Source organism: Platichthys flesus, chromosome 15 (genome assembly GCF_949316205.1).
Source record: "Platichthys flesus chromosome 15, fPlaFle2.1, whole genome shotgun sequence".
NCBI lineage: Eukaryota > Metazoa > Chordata > Actinopteri > Pleuronectiformes > Pleuronectidae > Platichthys > Platichthys flesus.
In genome coordinates, this window is record NC_084959.1 from 11,745,867 (window position 1) to 11,766,734 (window position 20,868).

Below are 20,868 nucleotides of genomic sequence, written 5' to 3' on the forward strand. Positions count from 1 at the left end.
CCACTCACAGCATCACTTCATCCCAGCATCACCTGCCATCGTTTGCTTAAGGGTTTATTGAAGAAGAACGTGCGGCTGACAGTTTATCTGATGTGCAGCGATCAGTTCCTCCCGGAATTCTGAGGCGTTTTGATCGCATCGGACGTAGGTAGCAACGTGTGCGTACATGCATGTGTTTTTGCTGTTGCTAAGGTCATGCTAGCTAACGGATGTTGCTGCACCTGCACATGAAAACATCAGACAGCCTGACATGATGCACAGTGTAGCGACTATCTGTGTTATTCAAGGTTCAAATCTAATGCAGACCAATTCAAAATATTAAGTTTGCATATTACATTTTCTTTGCACCCTTGAGGATGTCATTAACTGTCTGTAGGTGTATATGTTGGTGCAGCAACATACCTGTACACATACTATTCATATCTATACCTATATACCCAGGTTATTTATATATATTACACTGTCTGCGTTCAATAAATAAATTTTGTGTAAGATGTCAGGCTTGAGGAAAACCACAACTAGCCAAGGATAAACTGGATTTTCTGTTCTGTTTTTCATGCTTTATGCTCGACCTCTGTTCTCTTCATGCAGGGACAAAGTCTGGAAGATCCAATTGCAGATGGTCATCTTAAAACTGTCCTTTGTGTATATTTTGTGTGATGTAGGAAGTGTTACACCCACATGGGCAGCGTCCTGGCTTTGACCTGTGGTCCGGGCCATCAGAACTGGCCTTTCTCCACGGACCCCCCTCCTCCTCGCTGGGACACACATCCTGCTCACTGGGACAGTCCACCGCGCTGGGAAAAGAGAGATGGCCGCCTGCCCAACCCAGGCAGCTTTCACTCTCTCCATAGGAGCTGCAAAGGTACGTCTTGGATAAACTGCATGATGTGTGATATGTACACTTGAAAACAGAGTCCCAAAACTGAACACTCGATGCAGAAGGTCAACATCTTTATTGATGGTTCATAGGCTGCCAGATGTGTCAAAAGCTATTCAAATATAATTGTCATTTAATATAGAATATATTTACATCTATCGCAAAAGTTTACATGCACTTTATGCTCCTAAAATAATGTGTAAAAAATAAAAGAAATTCAGCTGTAGCTGTGTAAATGTCAGTTTTGTTATAATAACGCTGCACCAGCCAAAGAAATACTACACAAAAGTCTTACTGAAATCAATCACCATTATAAGTGCAGAATAATCAGAAGATAACATTACCTGTACCTGTATGTATTTGTACAACAATTCCATGATTAAAACCCTTAACCCAGTTCAAAATCGAATGAATAAAATCATTCTCCTTTTTCTTCTCAGATGTTTTTCCTCAACAAATTGAAGGCGTTAAGATGATCATCAATAAAACTCTGAGCAGCTTCTTCAAGGTGACTCTTCAGCCTCTGACATTCATTTACATGCAAACCATTTGTTGCTGGTAAAGACTTAACGAGTATGAATGTTGTAATACCCGATGTTTGCTTTGTGTATGTGTGTGTCCAGGCCAGTCACACTCTGCATCTCAGTGCTGTTAGTCCTTCGCACTATCGGTTCCACGTGGAGCATCTGCAGTCTGATGATTACAGCAAAGACAAGGTCAAGCACGGGTCATCAGATGATACATATTTTACTGTTACTTTATCAGTCATGTTTTTGTCTGCTATATTGGAGAAGAAAGAACTTCTGCCTTTATGAGTTGTCGGGTTGCACACTGATACCTCCTCACATTTCAGGATGCCCCAGCACTGATCGGTGAGGTGGACTCTTCAGGTAGCCTGAACGCTCACGCTCTCGTGCATCTCACTGAGCGCGTACGAGCCAGGTCCGTCTTCCAGGTGAGGTCCAAATGTCCAACTCTTTCCACTTATGTATCTATCACAGACCACATTCACTCTCCATGTCTATAAAAGTCTGTTATTTTACACTAAGTTCACGCGCTTTGCTGAAAATTTCTCAACAGTTAAACTCTTGTGTTATAGACTCAGCAGTCCCAATTTGTAACGTGGCAGTTTGAGACCGAGTACAGAGGGAATGACTTCACTGCCGCTGTGACAGTAGCTAACCCGGACGTCCTCAGAGAGTCAGGTGATAAATGACACATGGAACATTTAGAGCCTCACCTGAGCATTACAGTAATTGCTCAATTATTTTGCACCTGCATTTGTTTGAAGACAAACATTTGCATATCAATGTTGGCTGATAGGTTTGAGGAAATGAAATTGTTTCTCCTGATATGATATGTTGATATTAGCTTCTAAAACTCAGTGGAGCCTGATGGATTTATTAGTTGGCAGATATGAATTATGAAAACTTGCACAAACAAACAATGCAGAAAAGATGTGCACTTATCATTTAAATTTTACAAGAAAAGTACATTTATTTTCTTAATTCAAGTTCTACATTTTTGGTTGTACTGGTGTTTTCGTTATATTTAGAATCCTTTATAATAAAGTATATGGTTAGACTATGAAATATCCAAACCTCAATTACATTTCTCTCTCATGAGGGTTTGATAATCACATCTAAGGAATCATTGGCAACATTTAAAAAATGTATAAAATCATCAGCTGATATATCGATAATGAAATCTTTTTACACCCTAATCTTGGTATTGGTCCCCAGAAATCCAGATCAGTTGGGCTCTAGTCCTTCCTATCTGCCTTCAAACTGATTTATGGTACCACTTTACCAAATCTAATCTTCTCTGTGTCTGCGATGTATCTGTGTGTTACTCTGCTACAGTTATCCTTGTGGCACACTTCCTGCAGAGTGTGTCTTCTGGGCTGGTGTTAGGAGGAGAGCTGGTCTACCATCGCGGCAGATCGGAGGAAGGAGGAATTCTCACTTTGGCTGGACAGTACTCTAGTGAGAATTTATTTTTATTTGTGAATCCACTTTAAGGTGTCTGACTTCATTTAGATGGCTCATTCTCTGAACTGTTCTGATTCATCGAGCAGCAGCATGTTTCTTCCTCTTGACGCAGGACCAAACTGGGTGGCGACACTGAATGCGGGAAAAGGAGGTGCCCATGCCAGCTACTATCACAGAGCTAACAAACAGGTACAGCAATTACCACCAGAGTGTATAAATACAACCTATGCTGCATTTTGCAAAAATGATTTTGCATGTTCACCAGATCCAAGTGGGAGTGGAGTTTGAAGCCAGTACCAGGACACAAGAGACCACAGCCTCGTTTGGGTATCAGATGGAACTCCCAGAGGCCAACATGGTGTTTCGAGGTAACTTTCTTTCTAATATCATGTTTATGAAAATAATTCTGAAAACATACACAGACATTTTTCCTGTGTGTGTGTATCCAGGTATGATAAACAGTCGGTGTATAATAGGAGGCGTGTTGGAGAAGCGCCTGACTCCGCTCCCTGCCACCTTGATCATGGGTGCCTTTGTAAATCACAGAGGTGACAAGCTGCAAGTGGGGCTTGGCGTCAATGTGGGATAATCCTCCACTAACCCCTGCTGTTCATACAGCCCAACATGGGGAGGACCGTCCAGGGACCAGTTCGAGAGGCTTCTCAATAACCCAACCTTTCAAATTTGATCTGCTTCGGTAAAACACTTGGAACCAGCAGAGTATTGTGGATTGTTTTTAGACCGTTGAAGCCCAAAATGTTTCCATAAAACGATGCATCTAATCTTGCAACCTACCTCTTGAATGGTGATGATGTTCTCTGATCGCGACAAGAGGATTACACTGGATTAACATTTGAGAGGCTCCACATAGTGACTTGAGATGCGTTTTCATCTCTCCCTGAAACCAGACTGGACACCACCCTCTGGACAATGGAATAGAGACATTCTTTACTTTCAACTGAAAATAAAATAAAATTTTATACTGTAGCTAGACATAAAGAAAATATATGTTTAAAGATTGCATTCAAAGCTATGTATGGTTTTATGTCTAAGACCATTAACTATGGTTTGTGTATACCCGACCTGGATGTTAACAATTTTCTCCAGCAAATTATTGTGGTATGTAAGAGCAATACATAATCTTCCCCATCATCCATGCGTTCGATTCTGTGCAATTGCCAATCTTCCATCTCCACCAGGGTATAAAAGTGTGTGAGTGCTCCCCACAGGAGCAAATGGACCGTTGTGCTGCGCGTAATGTTAGCCCCAGGTGAGGGGCAGCTGTGCTCTGTGACTCCATTGAACCAGAACTCTACTGTATGTGTATAGATGAAGGTCATGTGGAAACACTGACCTGTATGCAACCTGCACTACCCACGCTGCTTCTGGGCATTTCCATTCCTATTTAACAAATTCAATGTTTTTAATGTATCGTTTATACATTATGTATTATAGGCACAGAGAGAGTTGGAGGGGAATGACTGTATTTTTGGGCTTCATTTAATAAAGATGTTATTTATATTAAAGCTAAACTGTTTTTTCTTCAACATGTTGTAGTTCTGTACGTATAGTGCTGCACATTCATTGAGTTATAAAGCCGCTATCAGCAGCTCTTTATACTGTATTAACTGGACCAATAAATGTGTCTTGATGGGGTTTGTTCTTAGTGACAAACTAACAGAAAACTTTCTTAACATAATTAAGACATAATTCTTAACTTCTTAGCTGCCTTCAACCTATTGTTTTGTCCTTGGTTTGAATTCTACTTTGGAGTTGGCATGTTCTCCACTCTTCTGCATGGGTTTTGCCAGGGACTGCTACCCTCATAAAATCTAAAGACATGCAGATTGGGGTTGGGTAATCTGAAGACTGTCCCTGTGATATGCTGGCGACCTGCCCAGGGTGTTCCCCGCCTCTTTCTCCATCACAGCCGGGATTGACTCCCGGTAGATAATGGATGGATGGATTTTTTTTCAAACTTGTGCTTCCCCGTGCTTTACATACAAATATGATATTCATTTTTCTCTTTTAGAACTAAACCAGTCATTTAGAAAATACATCATTAAAACTGCAAAGCAACCACAATATTGTAAAACCCATTATTCGTAAGTGGCTTTTAAAACCTTTTAATACAAAAATGATAAAAAAAGTGATATTACTGTACATCCATCTACTGTAAATACAAATATATTCATATGTAAGGTCTGTAAACATTTGACTTGTTGATTCTGATAACAGCACATGTGGCGACATCAGCTCCCAGTGGCAGAGATAAAAGCTGATTCTCAGTCCGTTTAAACTGCTGACAGTTATTTGTCTTTGAAAAAGGAGAAGAATCTCTTCCCTGCCTCTCCCTTCACTCTCAGAGATTTGCTTCGTTGGAGTCCCACTGTCTTTTCTCTCTCCTGCTCTTTGTCCTTCTCTCTCGTCTCCTCCTGTTGCTGCACCTGCTGACTGATCACCAACCGCATGTCCTCCTGCAACAAGGCAGAAAAGAAAATCAACCTCAATGTGTTTGCCAAAAAATCATCAATTAGAACTTTGGATCCATGAACAAAGACACACCTGCCAGGCTTCCAGCTCCTGAGACAGCGCCACCTTTTGTTTGATGGTGTTGAGAAGCTGCTGAGTAAGCGATTCTTTCTCCTGTCGCACTGTGGCCAACTCACTCTCCAAGGAACTGAACATTGATGACCATGGAAATTAGTTAAACATACGTCACTGTGGTTTCTAATGCAATCAGTTAATATCACATCAACACGTGATTCTCTGTATCATCACCTATAGCTCGGCTTTTCTTTACTGCCTCCGAACTGCTTGACTTCTTCCCTCAAAGTCTCCAGCTCTTCTCGTTGGGAGTGTAGCTGCAGAGTGGGAAAGAAAAAGGGATAAAAAAGTCATCATAATATTATATTTTTCCTTTTTCAGCTCCTGAGATCCAAGACACCCTTTACAATAGTCCTTTGAAAACTGCTTTGTTGTTTGATGAAGACAGTTAACTTCTTATTCGCTGCTCCAAAATCTACAAACATGCGTATATCTTCTTGAGTACTGGACACTAGAACTGAAAAGTCTATTATCAGTATTTGTAAGTTCCCACATCGCACTTGATAGTGGACCAGAAAATATTTCATGTATCTTTATGAAGAAAATAAAGAATATATAAGGGACTAATATGTTTGAGTTTGTGCAATATGCTGCAAATCCCCAGTTTGATAATGAATCCGAGCTTTAAGATAACGAAATGTGGCCTTAGCTAAAAACTTGTTTGAATATTAGGTCACTGTTGGGCCTGTATACCGCTCTACTGACTGCCTTCTAGTTTCTATTGTTACATTTGGTAGTGAAATGGAAACCAGCAACAACTCATTGTGTTTCCTCCACTCAGTCAATCACCATTTTACATTGTGTGTGTGTGTGTGTGTGTGTACAGTTCGACAGACCTCCTCTTTGAGTGTCTGTATCTCTTCGTCTCTTGCTTGCAGGACTGTGGAATGAGCTAGAAGAGCATCTTTAGCCTGAACAACAGGAGAAACAGACAGAAGGTTCACAGCGGTCACAACATATATTAGCAGCTTTTTGTGCTTTTGATGCTACGATAAAAAAAAAAGACATGTAATGATGCAATGACAGAAAAGCAGTTTAGTATCAAAGTAGTTAAGAGCGGATGTGAGTACAGGGTCAGAGTTAGTGCACAAGTAAGACGATGCAGTTATTGTGCAGATGCCGGTGTGTTGTTTGTGTGTGTCTCTCTTTTGTGAGTACCTGTGATTGCTGAATCTCACTAAGCAGAGACAGAGGTTGTGTGTGAGCACTGTCCAGGAAGCTGTCCTTCTCCAGGCCCAGAGCTTTTTGCTGCAGAGAGCGATTCAATGTACGCAACTCAAACACCACTCCCTGCTCCTGCTCTATCTACATGTAGACACACAAACACACATGCAGTGAGACACAGACAGACGAATCAAGAGCTGACAGCTAGTCGTGTTAGTGTCTTATTCTGTTAGTGGTGAGTGACACCTCCTGCAACACACGGTTCTCTCCCTGCTTCCTCGGCGGAGTGTTTCAGTGCAACATCTTCTCACCTCTGATTCTTTGTCCTTCAGTTTCATCTGCAGGTCAGATACTCTCTCTCTCTGTCCCTCTCTCTCCACTCGGAGTCTGTCGCCGTCCTCCTGCGAGGCTTTGAGTTGTGCCTCCATGTACGACAGCCGCTCCAGCAAAACTCGATTCTGTGCAGGAGGAAGGGAAACATGGATGAAGATAAGAGACTTGGCACTCATGAGACAGGCACTGGTTGTAGGATTGTGCTTCTGATCCACATTTAAATAGAATTACAATTCATTTGTAAACAGATTCAAAGCATTGACATAAACACAGTTTCAAAGTAAGTAATGTGTCTGTTAAATCTTAATGCATTTACTCCATATTGTGCTTTTATATCCTCGCCCGTTTTCTTTTTTTTGATAGGGGTGCTTTTTGCAAGTAATACTTAACGGATTTCGATGAAACTTTGTGGATGGATGGGACTTTGGCAAAGAAACAGCCCATTACATTTTGGCACAAGGCTGCAGATCACTTTCTTTAACATTGCGACATGGTGCGTTCTTTGAGATTTTCATTGGTTTCCCATCAGGGAATAATTCATGGGTCATGAGGAAATAAAACAGCACATTTAGAAGACTGATATCTGGGAGTTTGATGCAGCTTGATTGAATTTGAAGGGACTGTTAGGCTCTGGCAGAGGTATGCACTCACGTCAGAATGAAGCCACCCAAAACATCAATCAGCTTGAGACGTCAAAGAAAAAATCTTTACAATTTTAGAGACAGACTTTGATAATAGCACTTGTTTTTCTTTCATAAAAAGCCATGTATTGCAAACAGGTGCATGGTCCCACAAAACGCTGCTAGTTTGAAATGTCAAGTTTACCTCTGCTTGAATATTCTGTATCTGTGAGAAACTGATATTTCTGCTGAAAGACGATTCTTCCATCTCTTCCCTGAGGGAACGAAGCTCGATCCGCAAGGAATGCTCCAGTGTTACAGCCTGGGTGGGAGGGAGTTGGAAAGGTTTTAAAAAAGGCTGTTATTCAAGGAGTGACAAAGATAGGACTCCCAAAACCTGCTTGTCTGCATTTTTCTCGCCTGTGAGAGTGTGACGTGACACCACAGTGACGCAGACACTTCCCACACACAGCCACACCACACATATACACCTAGATTCTCTTCATTCTAACTGCATTACAACAGAATCATGACGTCTCTCTTTGGCAGGTATCAAGGCTGACCTCTGCCAGCTGCTCCACCAATCGCTGGTTGTGATTGGCCAACTGAGTCAGTTGCTCGCTCTCGTCCCTCCTGCGGTCTCTTCCATTGCTGTGATGGCGCTCCACCTCGGCCCTCAGGGAGAACAAATCCGCCGTCAGCTCTGCCTCTTTCTGTCCAGAGTCCATTTCATTCATCTCCAGCCTCCTCTGAAGAACATGCTTCTCCTGCTGTAAAACCTGAGACAGTGAACGCAACATGAAGTGACTTTTAGGCACCATGAAAATATCAGATACTGAAATAGATGGATCATTTTATTTCTGCCTTCTTGTTGCTTTGAATATGAAGTAAAAGGGTAATATATGCTGGTTTCTATAGGCAGGTTTCTCTTGGCATAGGGAAAACACAGGTATTAGATTTTGAGTGCCCAAGGCTCTGATCTACTCTGCATTACAGGAAGCTATGACAGTGAGTCTGAAAACACAATGACATGTCCCTGAAACTGAGACAGTTCAATGGAATCCAGCCAACAATAATGTTATAATTGATATCTGGTTCCCTCACATGTTATATTGACTCATTTTAATAGGCGTATCATAGTGGCAGCTTAACACTGACAAAGCAATGAATGTATATGAATATGTCAGTCATTTACACAGAAAAACACTTAAAGAATAAACAAGCGTTCAAAACTATTGCAATAACAGCTCTAAATATTGTGGATAACATTTCTCTGCATGTTTCTCCTCATTAGCTATATTCCTTATTCCGATATGTTTTCTGTGTATCTGCAAAAACAAAAGTAGTGTGAAATAAAGTAAGGTAAAATGCATTTGGAAGATTTAATGTTGTTTTTATCTTGGTTTTATATTCATGTTTTTTAAACCTTTTTGAGTGCATTAGATGGAATTAAATAAAAGAAGAATAAAATAAATTCCACACACTGCAGGCTCGAATCACTGAGGTGTGATTTGCTTGTTGGTAAAAGTTTGCAGTTAACACCTCCTTACAGTTTTTTTTACGTTAGAAAACTTCAAAATCCAAACATGATTTATAGCCGCCTCATCCTTACCTCCATCTCCCTCTCCCTCTGCTCCAGAGAGGCAGCCAGCTCCTCATTCTTCTCCAGCAAGGCCTGTCCCAGCTCCGCAGCCAGGATCAGATCTGTCTCTATCTCACCTGTGCCATCGAGACAGCCAGGAGAGGAGGTAGACGAAGGGAGAGCAAAGGAGAGAGACATCGAGGAAGATGAGGACAGAGGGAAGAAGGAGTCCTCCATGCTGGGGGAGGGCAGACTGCTTTTCCGCGGGGTGAACATTGTTAACAGTTGCAGGTTTGTAGGTCTCGGTTAGAAAAGCATCATCCCAGGTCTTGTAATCCACTCATACAGGTGGCAAGAAGGCAGCCATGATCTTTGTTTGTGTACAGTCAGGAATCCAATTGTGTAGTCCAATATGTCTCAGCCAAACTCCCTCACAGTGATGCCAATTGTCCTGTTGCTGGTGGCAATCAAATCTCTGTCTTCACAGATAACTCTGTGGGCAAAGGAAAGACCTTCAGTGACACGGAACAGCACAATAGACATATTTGTCAAATTTAACAGTGAAAACCAGGACATGTACCAGGGTGATGTGAAAACCATACGAGTGGTTTTCTAGTAACACAATCACACGCTTTTAACGAGGTCTTTTGTCTGAGGGGCGCTTTTGTTACTTTGACCGAAATACCAGCTCCTCTGTTGTGTTTGGCCCCCTCCCTAAATTGCAAAGGCATTGTGCTCCACAGTTTCCTACAAATACAACAAACTAATTAACTCTTCTCATTACAGTCTCTAAAATAGTAAATATTAGCCAAATCACTTAGATGTGATCACCACCACATCCACCTTCTAAGTCAATAGTAAGTCTCCATGAGAAGTTAGTACCACGTTGTATAGTTTCCTGTCATTATCCTGTTTAAATAAACAGAATTTCATTTTGAAGTCTCCTCAGTTTCACCTCAGTCATTTCTGTCTTGACGCCTGATGTCCTCATATGTGGCCTCACCTGTTATGGTAACACCCCATGAAACCGTGCTGTCAACCAATTTAAAATCATTATGAAAACAAAATAATGAACTTGTTCTCACTCCAATTATAATTAGCATGTTTTCATCATCTGAAATGAAATAATAAATTGTAACTCACATGATTAAAGAACAAATGTTAAAGCTGTCTTACCTGCCAGTTCCCAGCCAACGCGCAGTAAACAGGTACAGTCTTCCTGTTTGGTGAGTGTGCGTCTGTGTGTGTGTCTGTGAGTGTGGGTGTGTTTGTACAAGAGAGGCTCAGCTAGTTTCCTTGGCAGTGGAAACATACAGCATGTAAATACAGCCAGTGGCTCCACCTCTAAAGTAAAGGTAAAGGGAGCGAGCAGAGGGAGGAATAATCAGTGAGCAGGGAAGAAGTGGAACAGAGTAAATTAGCCATTGCTCTGACATCTAGTGGCTGAATAAGGTCGGGGGAAACATACAGTAAATTAACTCTGAGGAATGTGTTGTTGGAAAGTCCGACATGATGCAGAGGGGGATAAAACAGAGTGAGGTGGGGTGAGGGGGAGGATAGGAGACAAACCAGAGTCTGTGTAATCTGGCCCTCCTACTCCTCCTCGCCATCCCCCCCATCCTGTTTACCTGCTTGTAAGTTTTGAAAGGAGCTCTGTGTGTCTGCATGTGTGTGTGCGTGTGTGTGTGTTAATGTAGGGGGTAGGGAGAGCAGAAGAGGGGACTGCTGTCATTACACCTCTCGCTCAGAGACGGCGAACAGAAAAAAAGGGGTGAACAAGCTCAGAGACCACAGGATCAGTCGCTGCGTTCACGTACAGTCATGACTTGCAAACTCTTGGTCGCTTTTTCCATCTGGCTTTTGCTGGCAACATGTGAAGCTGGAAGGCAGATGCCAAAACTCTCTGAGAAGAAACTCTGCACTGATACTGACTGCAGCCGTAAGTAGCACAACTTGCTTTTACTTCACATGTTGCATGCAACAATGCTGCAGCCACTGTTGCATGCAGACCTAAAGTTGCACTTGAATATCATGACATGCAAAAGATCTTTCTATGATGCCTTCTTTCGTAACATATATCACTCTCTTGCATCGTTTCTGCTCAGATCCCATCTTGATAGCTCGTGCAGTGCAGGACTACTATCCTGGAGACTGCAGGTTCATCCCCATCAGACAGGGCCAGCTGGTGTATGTATATGCAATGCTAAAAGACAGAGGGAACCTCTTCTGGGCTGGCAGTGTGAGTACAGCAAAGATGGTTTATATGGGATAATAAGTAGAGTACATAAAACACCCATGTGGAGCAATAACATCTAGTGGTGCTGTCAACAATGGTTGTTTGCCTGTATGCAGGTTCAAGACTCTTATTACGGACAACAGGAGGCTCGCATTGGCCACTTCCCCAGCAGCGTTGTGGAGGAGACGCATCCTCTCATGCCAGCCAGCACTGAAGTCAGAACTACTGTAGGTGGACACACACACACACACACACACACACACACACACACACACACACACACACACACACACACACACACACGATATTTTCATCTAATTCTCTTTTTGTTTCCAGAAATGGGACTTCTACTGTAACTGATGATGGATGGAGAGGTCAACCTTCAAATACAGAATGGCTTTGTCACATGATCTTACACACAGGGTTGATGATACAGTTGATGTACAGTATAGGTCCACAGCGGATTATCTGTAGGGAAACATGGGCAGCAGCTTAATTTAAAAATAAATAATTGCAGAACGCATTTTTATGTTAACTCTAGTTACCATTAGCTTCATTCAGTTATCAGTGCTGAATTATGAACCATTTCTGTTAAATGCTTTGTATTCCTCCTCCTTATTGAATTCATAGAAAATACTCACAGCCTGCATTCTTTGTAATACTCCCTCATACTGTTTATGTCTGTTTTGCAAATATTAAATGTGTTTTAAAAATTTGAAATTGTGTATATTTTTTCTCCACCACTACAGTCCTTGTCTTTTCTTGATTGTGTATCACAGAAAATCTGAATCCAACTCATAATGTTCTCATCAAAGAAGTGGTAGTCTGCGTTAATCCCCCAGTACTGAATGAAGGAATTATGGGATAGGGATATTTTCAAGACAAGCCACAATGGTATTGGGCTTGTGCTTATACAGTATATTAATTCAGAAATTGGAAGTCTAGACCTGACAAAAACAAATAAAAACTGAATGAATAACGTGATGGTTATTCACATGAAACAGCTTTATAGAAAAACCTTTTTTCTTTTGTCAATGAAACAGACGAAAAACACAGCAGGCCTGTTAATTTAAGTTTCAACGTTTATTCTTTTTGATATATTCTGTAATAATATGCCAAAGGGTTTTTGCCGATATAAAGGGGCGATAGAGCAAATCATTTCTGCATCTACAAACAAATATGCGCACACACCTACACAAACACATACACACACTTTCGTTAGCAGCTCAGAGTCCATGCTCCAGTCCTCGCTCTCTGGAAAAGGAACCCAGTGATCAGTTCCAAACATTAGCTGATTCTTTCACTGTCCTCTACTTTCCCTCCGGCTCATTCACACTTTTCCTTCCTCTCTACAGAGAACACACCTGGTCCCAAGTCCTTTGGTGACGTTTTATGTTCCTACTGAACAACCATAATATCACTGAATATGCCTCCAGAGAACTCCTTCCTCCTGACACGCACTGAAACCAACACTGATCTCATACAACGATCAAGTTGGCATCTTACTCATACCCACACTGACACTATTGTAAAAACAATTCATTCTAAGAATTTCAGTCTGTTATCATCTATAGTTGACAATTTTGACAGGAATTTACATTTCATCTCCTTTAAATTGACTGTTTAGCATTTCCAGTACAACTGATAAATGCTGCAAGATGTGTTAGGTTGGAATAAAAACATTTACTTATAATTTTGTCACCAAAGTGCAGGACCGGCTGAGACATGGCATGTGTTTTTTATGTAAAACACTTTAAATTGCCTTGTTGTTGAAATGTGCTGTAAAAATAATCTTGCCTTGCCTTACATGCATGGTTGATGTGATTTTTAGTCTAAAAGTTATTTTGGTGAAAGTCACCACAGTGTGTCTCTGGAAAACTTCAATATGGTGTCATCTAAACTCAACATGTTAGTCTTTTATTAAGGCAACAATTTGTCTCGCTGTGACACCATCAGGAGTTACTGGTTTATTAGAAGCCACACACCTGCAGACATCTAGACATGCATGTCCCACTTACACGTGTCTAAACTGAGACAGGTTAAACCGTACAACAGGCAGCACTTTTGGTTAGAACTGAAACAGCATCGGCAGCGTCAGGCTTTGCTCTACATTTTCTGTTTTGGTGTCCCATCCTCACAGGAGATGGGAATATTGCGTTCTTGTCCAGAAGATGACCGAGGTGCAGTGATTGTCAGCAAACCATCCGATGACAGACTGGCGTTGACATCAGCACCCGACACGCCTGCAGGAAGCCTGTACTTCCTGATAAACTCTCTCGACACAAAGCCATGGTCGTCCTGGAAACAGATTTAGAGTCAGTGCATCAGTAAGGTGTCACCAAATCTGTAGGATTATTTCTGCAGAGCCGTGCAGTCCCTCTGACCTGTCTATCCTCGTGTTTGCCATGTATTGTGATGAACTCGTCACTGACGTTGATAGAAAGCTCGTCAGGGGAGAAGTGCTTCATATCCAGATATATGACAAAGCGATCCTTTTCTATGCGCATCTGTAGAGACAGCACGATGAGTCAGTCTGCTGTATTTTGAATCAGTCATCATCAATGGTCTGTTACATCATGTTCCATAGTATATATGGGATAAGAAGTTATGTTGGCAATACATTTTCAGCAAGCAGTAATTTCACCAGATTGCATTAGAGACACATGAATTTTACTTTACCTCACTGTGTCCATTGTCAGGCCAGTTGAGCCAGCGCATGGCCGACGGGCGCATCCAGGGCAAGGACCAGGAAAAGGGCCACATGTGGGGCCAGTCAACAAAAGGCTCTGCCGGGGGGAGGTCAGAGAGCCGATGAGGGAAGGCCCGACGGTACCAAGGATACTGGATGGGGATATCCATGATGAGATTTCAGTAGAGGTGAAAAAAAACAATGGATCTGAGCGAGGCTGAGTCTTGGTTTGATTTGGTTTGACATGGGTGCTGCGGCACCTCATTTATAGGACTTTGCCCGAGCCTCTGTCTGTGGTCACATCCTCTGCATGTCCCCTCCCCTCCACAACCTCCCATCCACTCTTGCACAGTGACTCTGCCAACAGTCTGACTTTTCTGGAACAATGATGTCAACTATTTATCCCTCAATCGCCCTTATTGTTTCATCTGACCGCCTGTGACTGGTTGTCTCTCCCTTCTCCAGGTCATGAGGTGACACTGGCTCAGAGTACTGCTGATGCCCCCATACTCGTTCCCCAGGAAATGCGCCTGTCTGGTGTGGGTGTGATTTGTTTAAGGAATAGCTGCCAGAGCATTAGCTTGCTGTGCTCCGAGTGCCAGAAGCTTTAGGTTTGTGAGCAGAGTGGCAGTGTGGGTTGAATGGGAATTGATGAGTTTGTAAGGGGCAGCATTACGTGACACTGAGCATCATTTTGCCATGAGCTCAGATGAAAAATATGAAGTCCCTTCCTACCATGGTTCAGTTGTGCCAACCAAACATCTTTCAACGACTGCTTCGTTCTCCCAGTCGTGTTCTCAACCACCAAGTGTTAGTTTATGTGACTTATTCTATTAACGCATATCATTTTACTTTCCGTGCTGAGCCAGGTTACCATGCAATGGAACCTATTATAAATGGGCCGTCATTTGGACAGGCAAAAGATGATTCATCATGACAAAGCAGTTCAGTTATGTTACAAAAAGCCAGCAATTACTATTACATGATAATAGCGGGAGTAGTCAAAAGCCTAAATTGCATCTATCTATTTATAGTTGTAACTAGTTGTGACAAACCGCAACTGTCATGAAGTGGAAGTTGTGAAAACTAAAAGTTGTCCTGTATTCCTGCGTACACTTTTAATAAAGCTCTATGACACATAGGATAAAACGGTTAAAACAAAGGTAATTAACAAGAGTACACATAATGATATAATCACACATCGAAATATAAAATGCACATAATAAATAAATACTAAATATAAAATACACATCATAATAATCACATATTAAAATATAAAATACATATAATCGCCCGTTAAAATACAAAATATAAAATACCTGCCAGTTCCTGTGCGTCGTTTCCATGGTAACAGGCCCAGCCTCAGTTTGTTGTTGGACACGGGAGCTAGCATAAACACGTTAGCCGGTTCAAGTTAACTTCTCGGCTACAGAGATGGAGTTTCCGGCTTCATATTACGGGAAACTTGATAAAAGAAACCCAGTGGTCTCAGCGTTTGAACGGGACATTAATTCGTTTATGACTCTGATGAAACGAGTCGCCTCTTCCAGCAGCAAAGACAGCAGCGACTCGTATGTTAGAGGGTAAGACGCTAGAGGCAGAGCTACCGACAGGTTCATTCAGTTAGTAACTCTACTGACTGGTTAATGTTAACTCTAGTTACCGTTAGCTTAATTCAGTTAATTACTCTACTGACTGGTTAATGTTAACTCTAGTTACAGACAGGTTCATTCAGTTAGTAACTCTACTGACTGGTTATTGTTAACTCTAGTTACCGTTAGCTTAATTCAGTTAATTACTCTACTGACTGGTTAATGTTAACTCTAGTTACCATTAGCTTAATTCAGTTAATTACTCTACTGACTGGTTAATGTTAACTCTAGTTACCGCCAGGTTCATTCAGTTAGTTACTCTACTGACTGGTTAATGTTAACTCTAGTTACCGTCAGGTTCATTCAGTTAGTTACTCTACTGACTAGTTAAAGTTAACTCTAGTTACCGTCAGGTTCATTCAGTTAGTTACTCTACTGACTGGTTAAAGTTAACTCTAGTTACCGTCAGGTTCATTCAGTTACTCTACTGACTGGTTAAAGTTAACTCTGGTTACCGTCAGGTTCATTCAGTTAGTTACTCTACTGACTGGTTAATGTAAACTTTAGTTACCGTCAGGTTCATTCAGTTAGTTACTCTACTGACTGGTTAAAGTTAACTCTAGTTACCGTCAGGTTCATTCAGTTAGCTACTCTACTGACTGGTTAATGTTAACTCTAGTTCCCGTCAGGTTCATTCAGTTAGTTACTCTACTGACTGGTTAATGTTAACTCTAGTTACCATTAGCTTAATTCAGTTAATTACTCTACTGACTGGTTAATGTTAACTCTAGTTACCCTCAGGTTCATTCAGTTAGTTACTCTACTGACTGGTTAAAGTTAACTCTAGTTACCAACAGGTTCATTCAGTTAGTTACTCTACTGACTGGTTAAAGTTAACTCTAGTTACCGTCAGGTTCATTCAGTTACTCTACTGACTGGTTAAAGTTAACTCTAGTTACCGTCAGGTTCATTCAGTTACTCTACTGACTGGTTAAAGTTAACTCTAGTTACCGTCATGTTCATTCAGTTAGCTACTCTACTGACTGGTTAATGTTAACTCTAGTTCCCATCAGGTTCATTTAGTTAGCTACTCTACTGACTGGTTAATGTTAACTCTAGTTACCGTCAGGTTCATTCAGTTAGCTACTCTACTGACTGGTTAATGTTCACTCTAGTTACCGTCAGGTTCATTCAGTTAGCTACTCTACTGACTGGTTAATGTTAACTCTAGTTCCCATCAGGTTCATTCAGTTAGCTACTCTACTGACTGGTTAATGTTAACTCTAGTTACCGTCAGGTTCATTCAGTTAGCTACTCTACTGACTGGTTAATGTTCACTCTAGTTACCGTCAGGTTCATTCGGTTAGCTACTCTACTGACTGGTTAATGTTCACTCTAGTTACCGTCAGGTTCATTCAGTTAGCTACTCTACTGACTGGTTAATGTTCACTCTAGTTACCGTCGGGTTCATTCAGTTTTAACGTTACTGTCGTTTCTAACATCAGTATGGTGCAAAGCGGTTTTATCTCGGTTTCAGCCTTGAGAGCACGTACCACAACTCATATAAATTATGGGCCACAAGTAAATAACACAGCTTTTTAACAAAATTTGATAATGGCTCATATGACTAGAGTGATCCGTCAAGTGCAATATTCTGGAGTACTTCAATTTAAATTTGTATTTAAATGCTGCTTATTATTTCTACTTAGTTACATTTAATATGAAATACCTATTGTACTTTCACCCAATAGACAGTGACTGGAAAAGGTCCTCCAACTTTTTATAAAGTTGGATATTACATTTTTACAATGCAGTGAAGTGTTCTCTTTCCAGTCTAGCAAAATCAGTTATAACTTTGACTTGTCTTTAATTAGATTTTCATTTTGCAGGATTAAATTCTTAGTGGATATATGGAGAAAGTTCAAACATCGACTGCCTTGGAAGATGTATGAGGAGCGTATGTTGCAGGTTGCCGACTTTCTCTTTGGAATAAAGGTAATTTCACCTGATTCTATTCTTGCCAAGATTTTGTTTGCACACAAGTTGATACAACTTTTAAATTTAATCAAAAACTAATTCAAACTTTGCTTTGTTATTTCAACACCTAACACGTTCAGGTTGGTGAAAGGAACCCAGTCAGTATTGTACAAAGTACACAGTATGCATAGTGTATATGTGTGTCTATATTTATATCCATATATACACCCAAAAACACTATATAAAGACTCTCTCTATATATATTTGTCTGCTGTTGCTCAGGTCTTAGCTCTCCTTAGAGTCCATGTATAGATAACTGCTGGTAAGAGTGTTGGTCCCTTTATTGGCCCAACTGACTGCAGCCATTCTAAGGAGTGTTCTGCCCAGCAAACATCCTTACTTTCCACTAAGTCTTTCTTCTCTCTCCACTTCTTCTTTAGTTATACCAGTTAGCTCTTTGGCAGGGCTACAGTCACCACTTGCAACAGTTCAACTCAGTGACAATAACTGACATTACAAGTGTGGACCACTTCATGGCCTCCTTCTTCCCTGAAGGTTTTGATACAGACCAAGATGTCTTTGCAATGAAGGTAAGCTGTGATTTGTCAGTTTCTCTGTTTGTGATATGTTTGACTGCTGACTAAAGTAAAAGGGTGATTGTTGATACTAAGAAATTTGGTCATCTGTGGAAAGGTCTTTGCTATTCTGAGTTGTTTTAACCTGAATCCTGATGTGTGTATTTGTGCCTGTGTTTGTGTAGATTCGTGCAATGCAGGGTTGTGCGCTGTGTTTATTTGAGCTGGAGAAAAGCCAAGGCGTTCTCAGGCAGGATGGACTCAGTAAACTACTGCGTGTGCTGAACTTCACCCGGATCATGATGCAGGCTCTTCAGCAACATGAGCACCTCTGCTGGCATATATATAATGGTATTATTATTAAGTATTTTAACTTATATGATTTTCCCCATAGAAAAATGAGGAGTAATATTCACTAAGTTATATTCACTAAGTCAATAAGGCGCACAAATTAAAATAACACAAATGTTTAAAGGATATATTAGTATTCCCAGAAGTTTTATCAATTCTGCTGTATTTAATTTCATATTGTTGAACTAACGTCACACTGTCCATCTGTATTATTCTCTCTAATCTTTTCCAGGTTCAATACAGATTTACACCTTCTGTCGTTATCTGATGACCATGAACTATAGCTCACAGGTACTGAGATGAAGCTTGTGACTGTATTTCTTGATGCAGCTGTTACAGACATCTTACAAAGAGTCTTTTCCAAAGATTGTTTTTGTCATGTCTGAAATGAATGTGAGTTGTAACTGTCACAATGTGTGATCCTATTCAGGCTCTGGAGTATCTTCTGTGGGCGAGCATCAGTTTAGAGCTGTCCGTCCCTCTGATGACTGTTAAGTATCTGTCGTGGATTGTCACACTCTACAGTGCTGTCTGTCACTGTTACTATGACAACCAGGCTGCAGTGCAGGCAGAGGTGAGAGACGCACGTCATCAACATTCAGACACTTACAAACGCAATCATCCAAATGTCAACCAACTCGTCACAGGCCAATGAAACAAGTTTTAAATATCTAACTGTCATCTGCACTCAATCTGCCTCTAGGGTTCTGTTAGCTGACTTGCTGGTCCAAGATCTAATCTATCAATACTAAATTATCTATGACTATATCATACAATTTGGCGTGAGTGTTTTGATATTTGCTGTATCGCTTTTAATTTGCTAAAATAAAATGCTTGTAACTTGTTGGCACATATTCATGTATAAATATATATTGATGTGACATAGAAGGTTTTCATAGGATCAAATTTCAAACATTTTCTGAAAGTCCCATTCCCCTTTTTTATTCTTATTTGTGTGTCTCTTAATGCTTTCAGAAATTTGCAAGGAGAGCCCTCGGAAAAATCAATGGGCTAGCAGAGTTCGAGGGGCAGAGTGAAGTTCCTGCCACTAGAGAGACTCAGAGAGCCTATAAAGAAGCCTCAATCAAGGCAGGAGGATCCTCTCATCCACATATACTCACATTACTGTTGCTATGATGTACATTTTTCACTCTTCTCTCTTACTGTGTGTTACACATTCAGGAAAATCTAAGGCCAAAATAACATTATTTTCATCATGCTTGTTTTGCAGCTGGGTGCCATGATGTTCAAGCGAGCAGTGCATGAGTCCAAAAGGAAACCCAAATTTGGGGTCAAAGTCAAACCTAAAAGCAGCCTCAAAGACATCCCTAATGTAATAAGATCTGCTTAAATTCTGTGTCATCATATTCAATGTTAAATGTCATACTTAAATGCTACTTTAAAGGGCATTGCGTAGTTAAGACCTTCTTAACAAATTCTAAACTCCGCATCAACTGTAGGTACCATGGCCCCGAGATCCAACAGAGCGCCTGCTAATGGCCCAGTTTGACAGCAGCGCAGCACAGTTTTTTTGCATCTTAGAAGCACTTTGGGACAGCACCACTCACCTGCTGCAAAAAAGAATGCCGGAAGAACCAGAGCTTCAGGAAGTGATTGTGGAACTTCTGTCTGCTGGCATCAGTATCTTATCTGGTTTGTAAAACAAACACATAGCTAAAAACACTGCTGTTATTTCAGTGAGTTCATCATCAAGAGCAAATATACAGATGCAGGAAATGAATGCAAAAAATGTAATTGTGGGTTTAATTGTGGATGGTGTGGAATCCTCACTTTATATTGAATGTTGAGCTTGTGTCATGTGTGTATTCCTATGTGCTAAGGAGTTGCAACAACTAAAGAGCAAAGGAGTGATAGCCAACCACGTGGCCGTCTCAGTGCACTGACACCAACATCAACTCTAATGGATTTAGCCATTACAGGTAAGTTCTGGGTCTTTTTTTCTTACATCACAATCGGCATGTTATACACCACTTTATGTTGTCATGCAAGACGTTTGATGTGTGCAGTGCTCTGGAAATACTGTGCTACAATGATATGATCTGTTGTGTTAACAGGAGAAAATAAAGTTCCTGTCATGTCTGCGTTGAGGTTTATCAAGCTGTTATTTCTCTACAAGCAGCCAGATGCATTCACTGAACTTTCCAGAGAGATGCTGCAGGTTTTGTCTGTGAGTAGCAAACAAACAATCCACTGTAACTGTCATTATTCAGAAAAGGGGGGGTTTATTCCATCTCTGTCGGTTCTCACTTT

General features: G+C 41.0%; 5 protein-coding genes across 8 annotated transcripts in view; 3 read left to right on the forward strand and 2 right to left on the reverse strand.

Moving 5' to 3' along the window:
- The first annotated feature begins 6 nt into the window (after positions 1 to 6).
- Positions 7 to 4,143, forward strand: si:dkey-71l1.1 (uncharacterized protein LOC569883 homolog). Of its 3 annotated transcripts, none has more exons than XM_062406809.1 (10): positions 7 to 144; positions 666 to 865; positions 1,321 to 1,388; positions 1,504 to 1,596; positions 1,734 to 1,835; positions 1,980 to 2,085; positions 2,743 to 2,865; positions 2,984 to 3,060; positions 3,137 to 3,239; positions 3,321 to 4,143. In XM_062406809.1, the coding sequence occupies exons 2-10, from the start codon at positions 682 to 684 to the stop codon at positions 3,458 to 3,460; spliced, it is 996 nt and encodes a 331-aa protein (XP_062262793.1). In that variant the 5' UTR covers positions 7 to 144; positions 666 to 681; the 3' UTR covers positions 3,461 to 4,143. The 3 variants fall into 3 exon arrangements, with proteins under 3 accessions (XP_062262793.1, XP_062262792.1, XP_062262794.1); XM_062406808.1 differs by having other exon boundaries at positions 9 to 158; XM_062406810.1 differs by having other exon boundaries at positions 9 to 148.
- Positions 4,144 to 4,981: 838 nt separating this feature from the next.
- On the reverse strand, positions 4,982 to 10,462 carry bicdl2 (BICD family like cargo adaptor 2). 2 transcript variants are annotated; one of them, XM_062406998.1, is made up of 10 exons: positions 10,354 to 10,462; positions 9,208 to 9,670; positions 8,159 to 8,374; positions 7,801 to 7,917; positions 6,954 to 7,100; positions 6,637 to 6,783; positions 6,315 to 6,389; positions 5,653 to 5,735; positions 5,437 to 5,551; positions 4,982 to 5,348 (listed from the first exon to the last, which is right to left on the reverse strand). In XM_062406998.1, the coding sequence occupies exons 2-10, from the start codon at positions 9,451 to 9,453 to the stop codon at positions 5,181 to 5,183; spliced, it is 1,314 nt and encodes a 437-aa protein (XP_062262982.1). In that variant the 5' UTR covers positions 9,454 to 9,670; positions 10,354 to 10,462; the 3' UTR covers positions 4,982 to 5,180. The 2 variants fall into 2 exon arrangements, with proteins under 2 accessions (XP_062262982.1, XP_062262983.1); XM_062406999.1 differs by lacking the exon at positions 6,637 to 6,783.
- A 102-nt stretch (positions 10,463 to 10,564) lies between these two features.
- On the forward strand, positions 10,565 to 12,123 carry mia (MIA SH3 domain containing). The gene is made up of 4 exons (XM_062406367.1): positions 10,565 to 11,116; positions 11,283 to 11,416; positions 11,530 to 11,640; positions 11,750 to 12,123. The coding sequence occupies exons 1-4, from the start codon at positions 10,999 to 11,001 to the stop codon at positions 11,771 to 11,773; spliced, it is 387 nt and encodes a 128-aa protein (XP_062262351.1). The 5' UTR covers positions 10,565 to 10,998; the 3' UTR covers positions 11,774 to 12,123.
- A 1,244-nt stretch (positions 12,124 to 13,367) lies between these two features.
- LOC133969209 (alpha-crystallin A chain-like) lies at positions 13,368 to 14,387 on the reverse strand. The gene is made up of 3 exons (XM_062405517.1): positions 14,093 to 14,387; positions 13,798 to 13,920; positions 13,368 to 13,711 (listed from the first exon to the last, which is right to left on the reverse strand). The coding sequence occupies exons 1-3, from the start codon at positions 14,270 to 14,272 to the stop codon at positions 13,520 to 13,522; spliced, it is 495 nt and encodes a 164-aa protein (XP_062261501.1). The 5' UTR covers positions 14,273 to 14,387; the 3' UTR covers positions 13,368 to 13,519.
- A 1,149-nt stretch (positions 14,388 to 15,536) lies between these two features.
- The window catches only part of LOC133969846 (cilia- and flagella-associated protein 54-like), a 61,622-nt gene continuing 56,290 nt past the window's right edge, over positions 15,537 to 20,868 (forward strand). The window contains exons 1-11 of the mRNA XM_062406549.1: positions 15,537 to 15,685; positions 17,584 to 17,689; positions 18,112 to 18,261; positions 18,432 to 18,597; positions 18,830 to 18,888; positions 19,028 to 19,171; positions 19,573 to 19,686; positions 19,829 to 19,930; positions 20,058 to 20,250; positions 20,439 to 20,537; positions 20,673 to 20,785. Of these exons, the coding sequence (XP_062262533.1) occupies positions 15,537 to 15,685; positions 17,584 to 17,689; positions 18,112 to 18,261; positions 18,432 to 18,597; positions 18,830 to 18,888; positions 19,028 to 19,171; positions 19,573 to 19,686; positions 19,829 to 19,930; positions 20,058 to 20,250; positions 20,439 to 20,537; positions 20,673 to 20,785 (1,395 nt within the window). The remainder of the gene's footprint in view (positions 15,686 to 17,583; positions 17,690 to 18,111; positions 18,262 to 18,431; positions 18,598 to 18,829; positions 18,889 to 19,027; positions 19,172 to 19,572; positions 19,687 to 19,828; positions 19,931 to 20,057; positions 20,251 to 20,438; positions 20,538 to 20,672; positions 20,786 to 20,868) is intronic.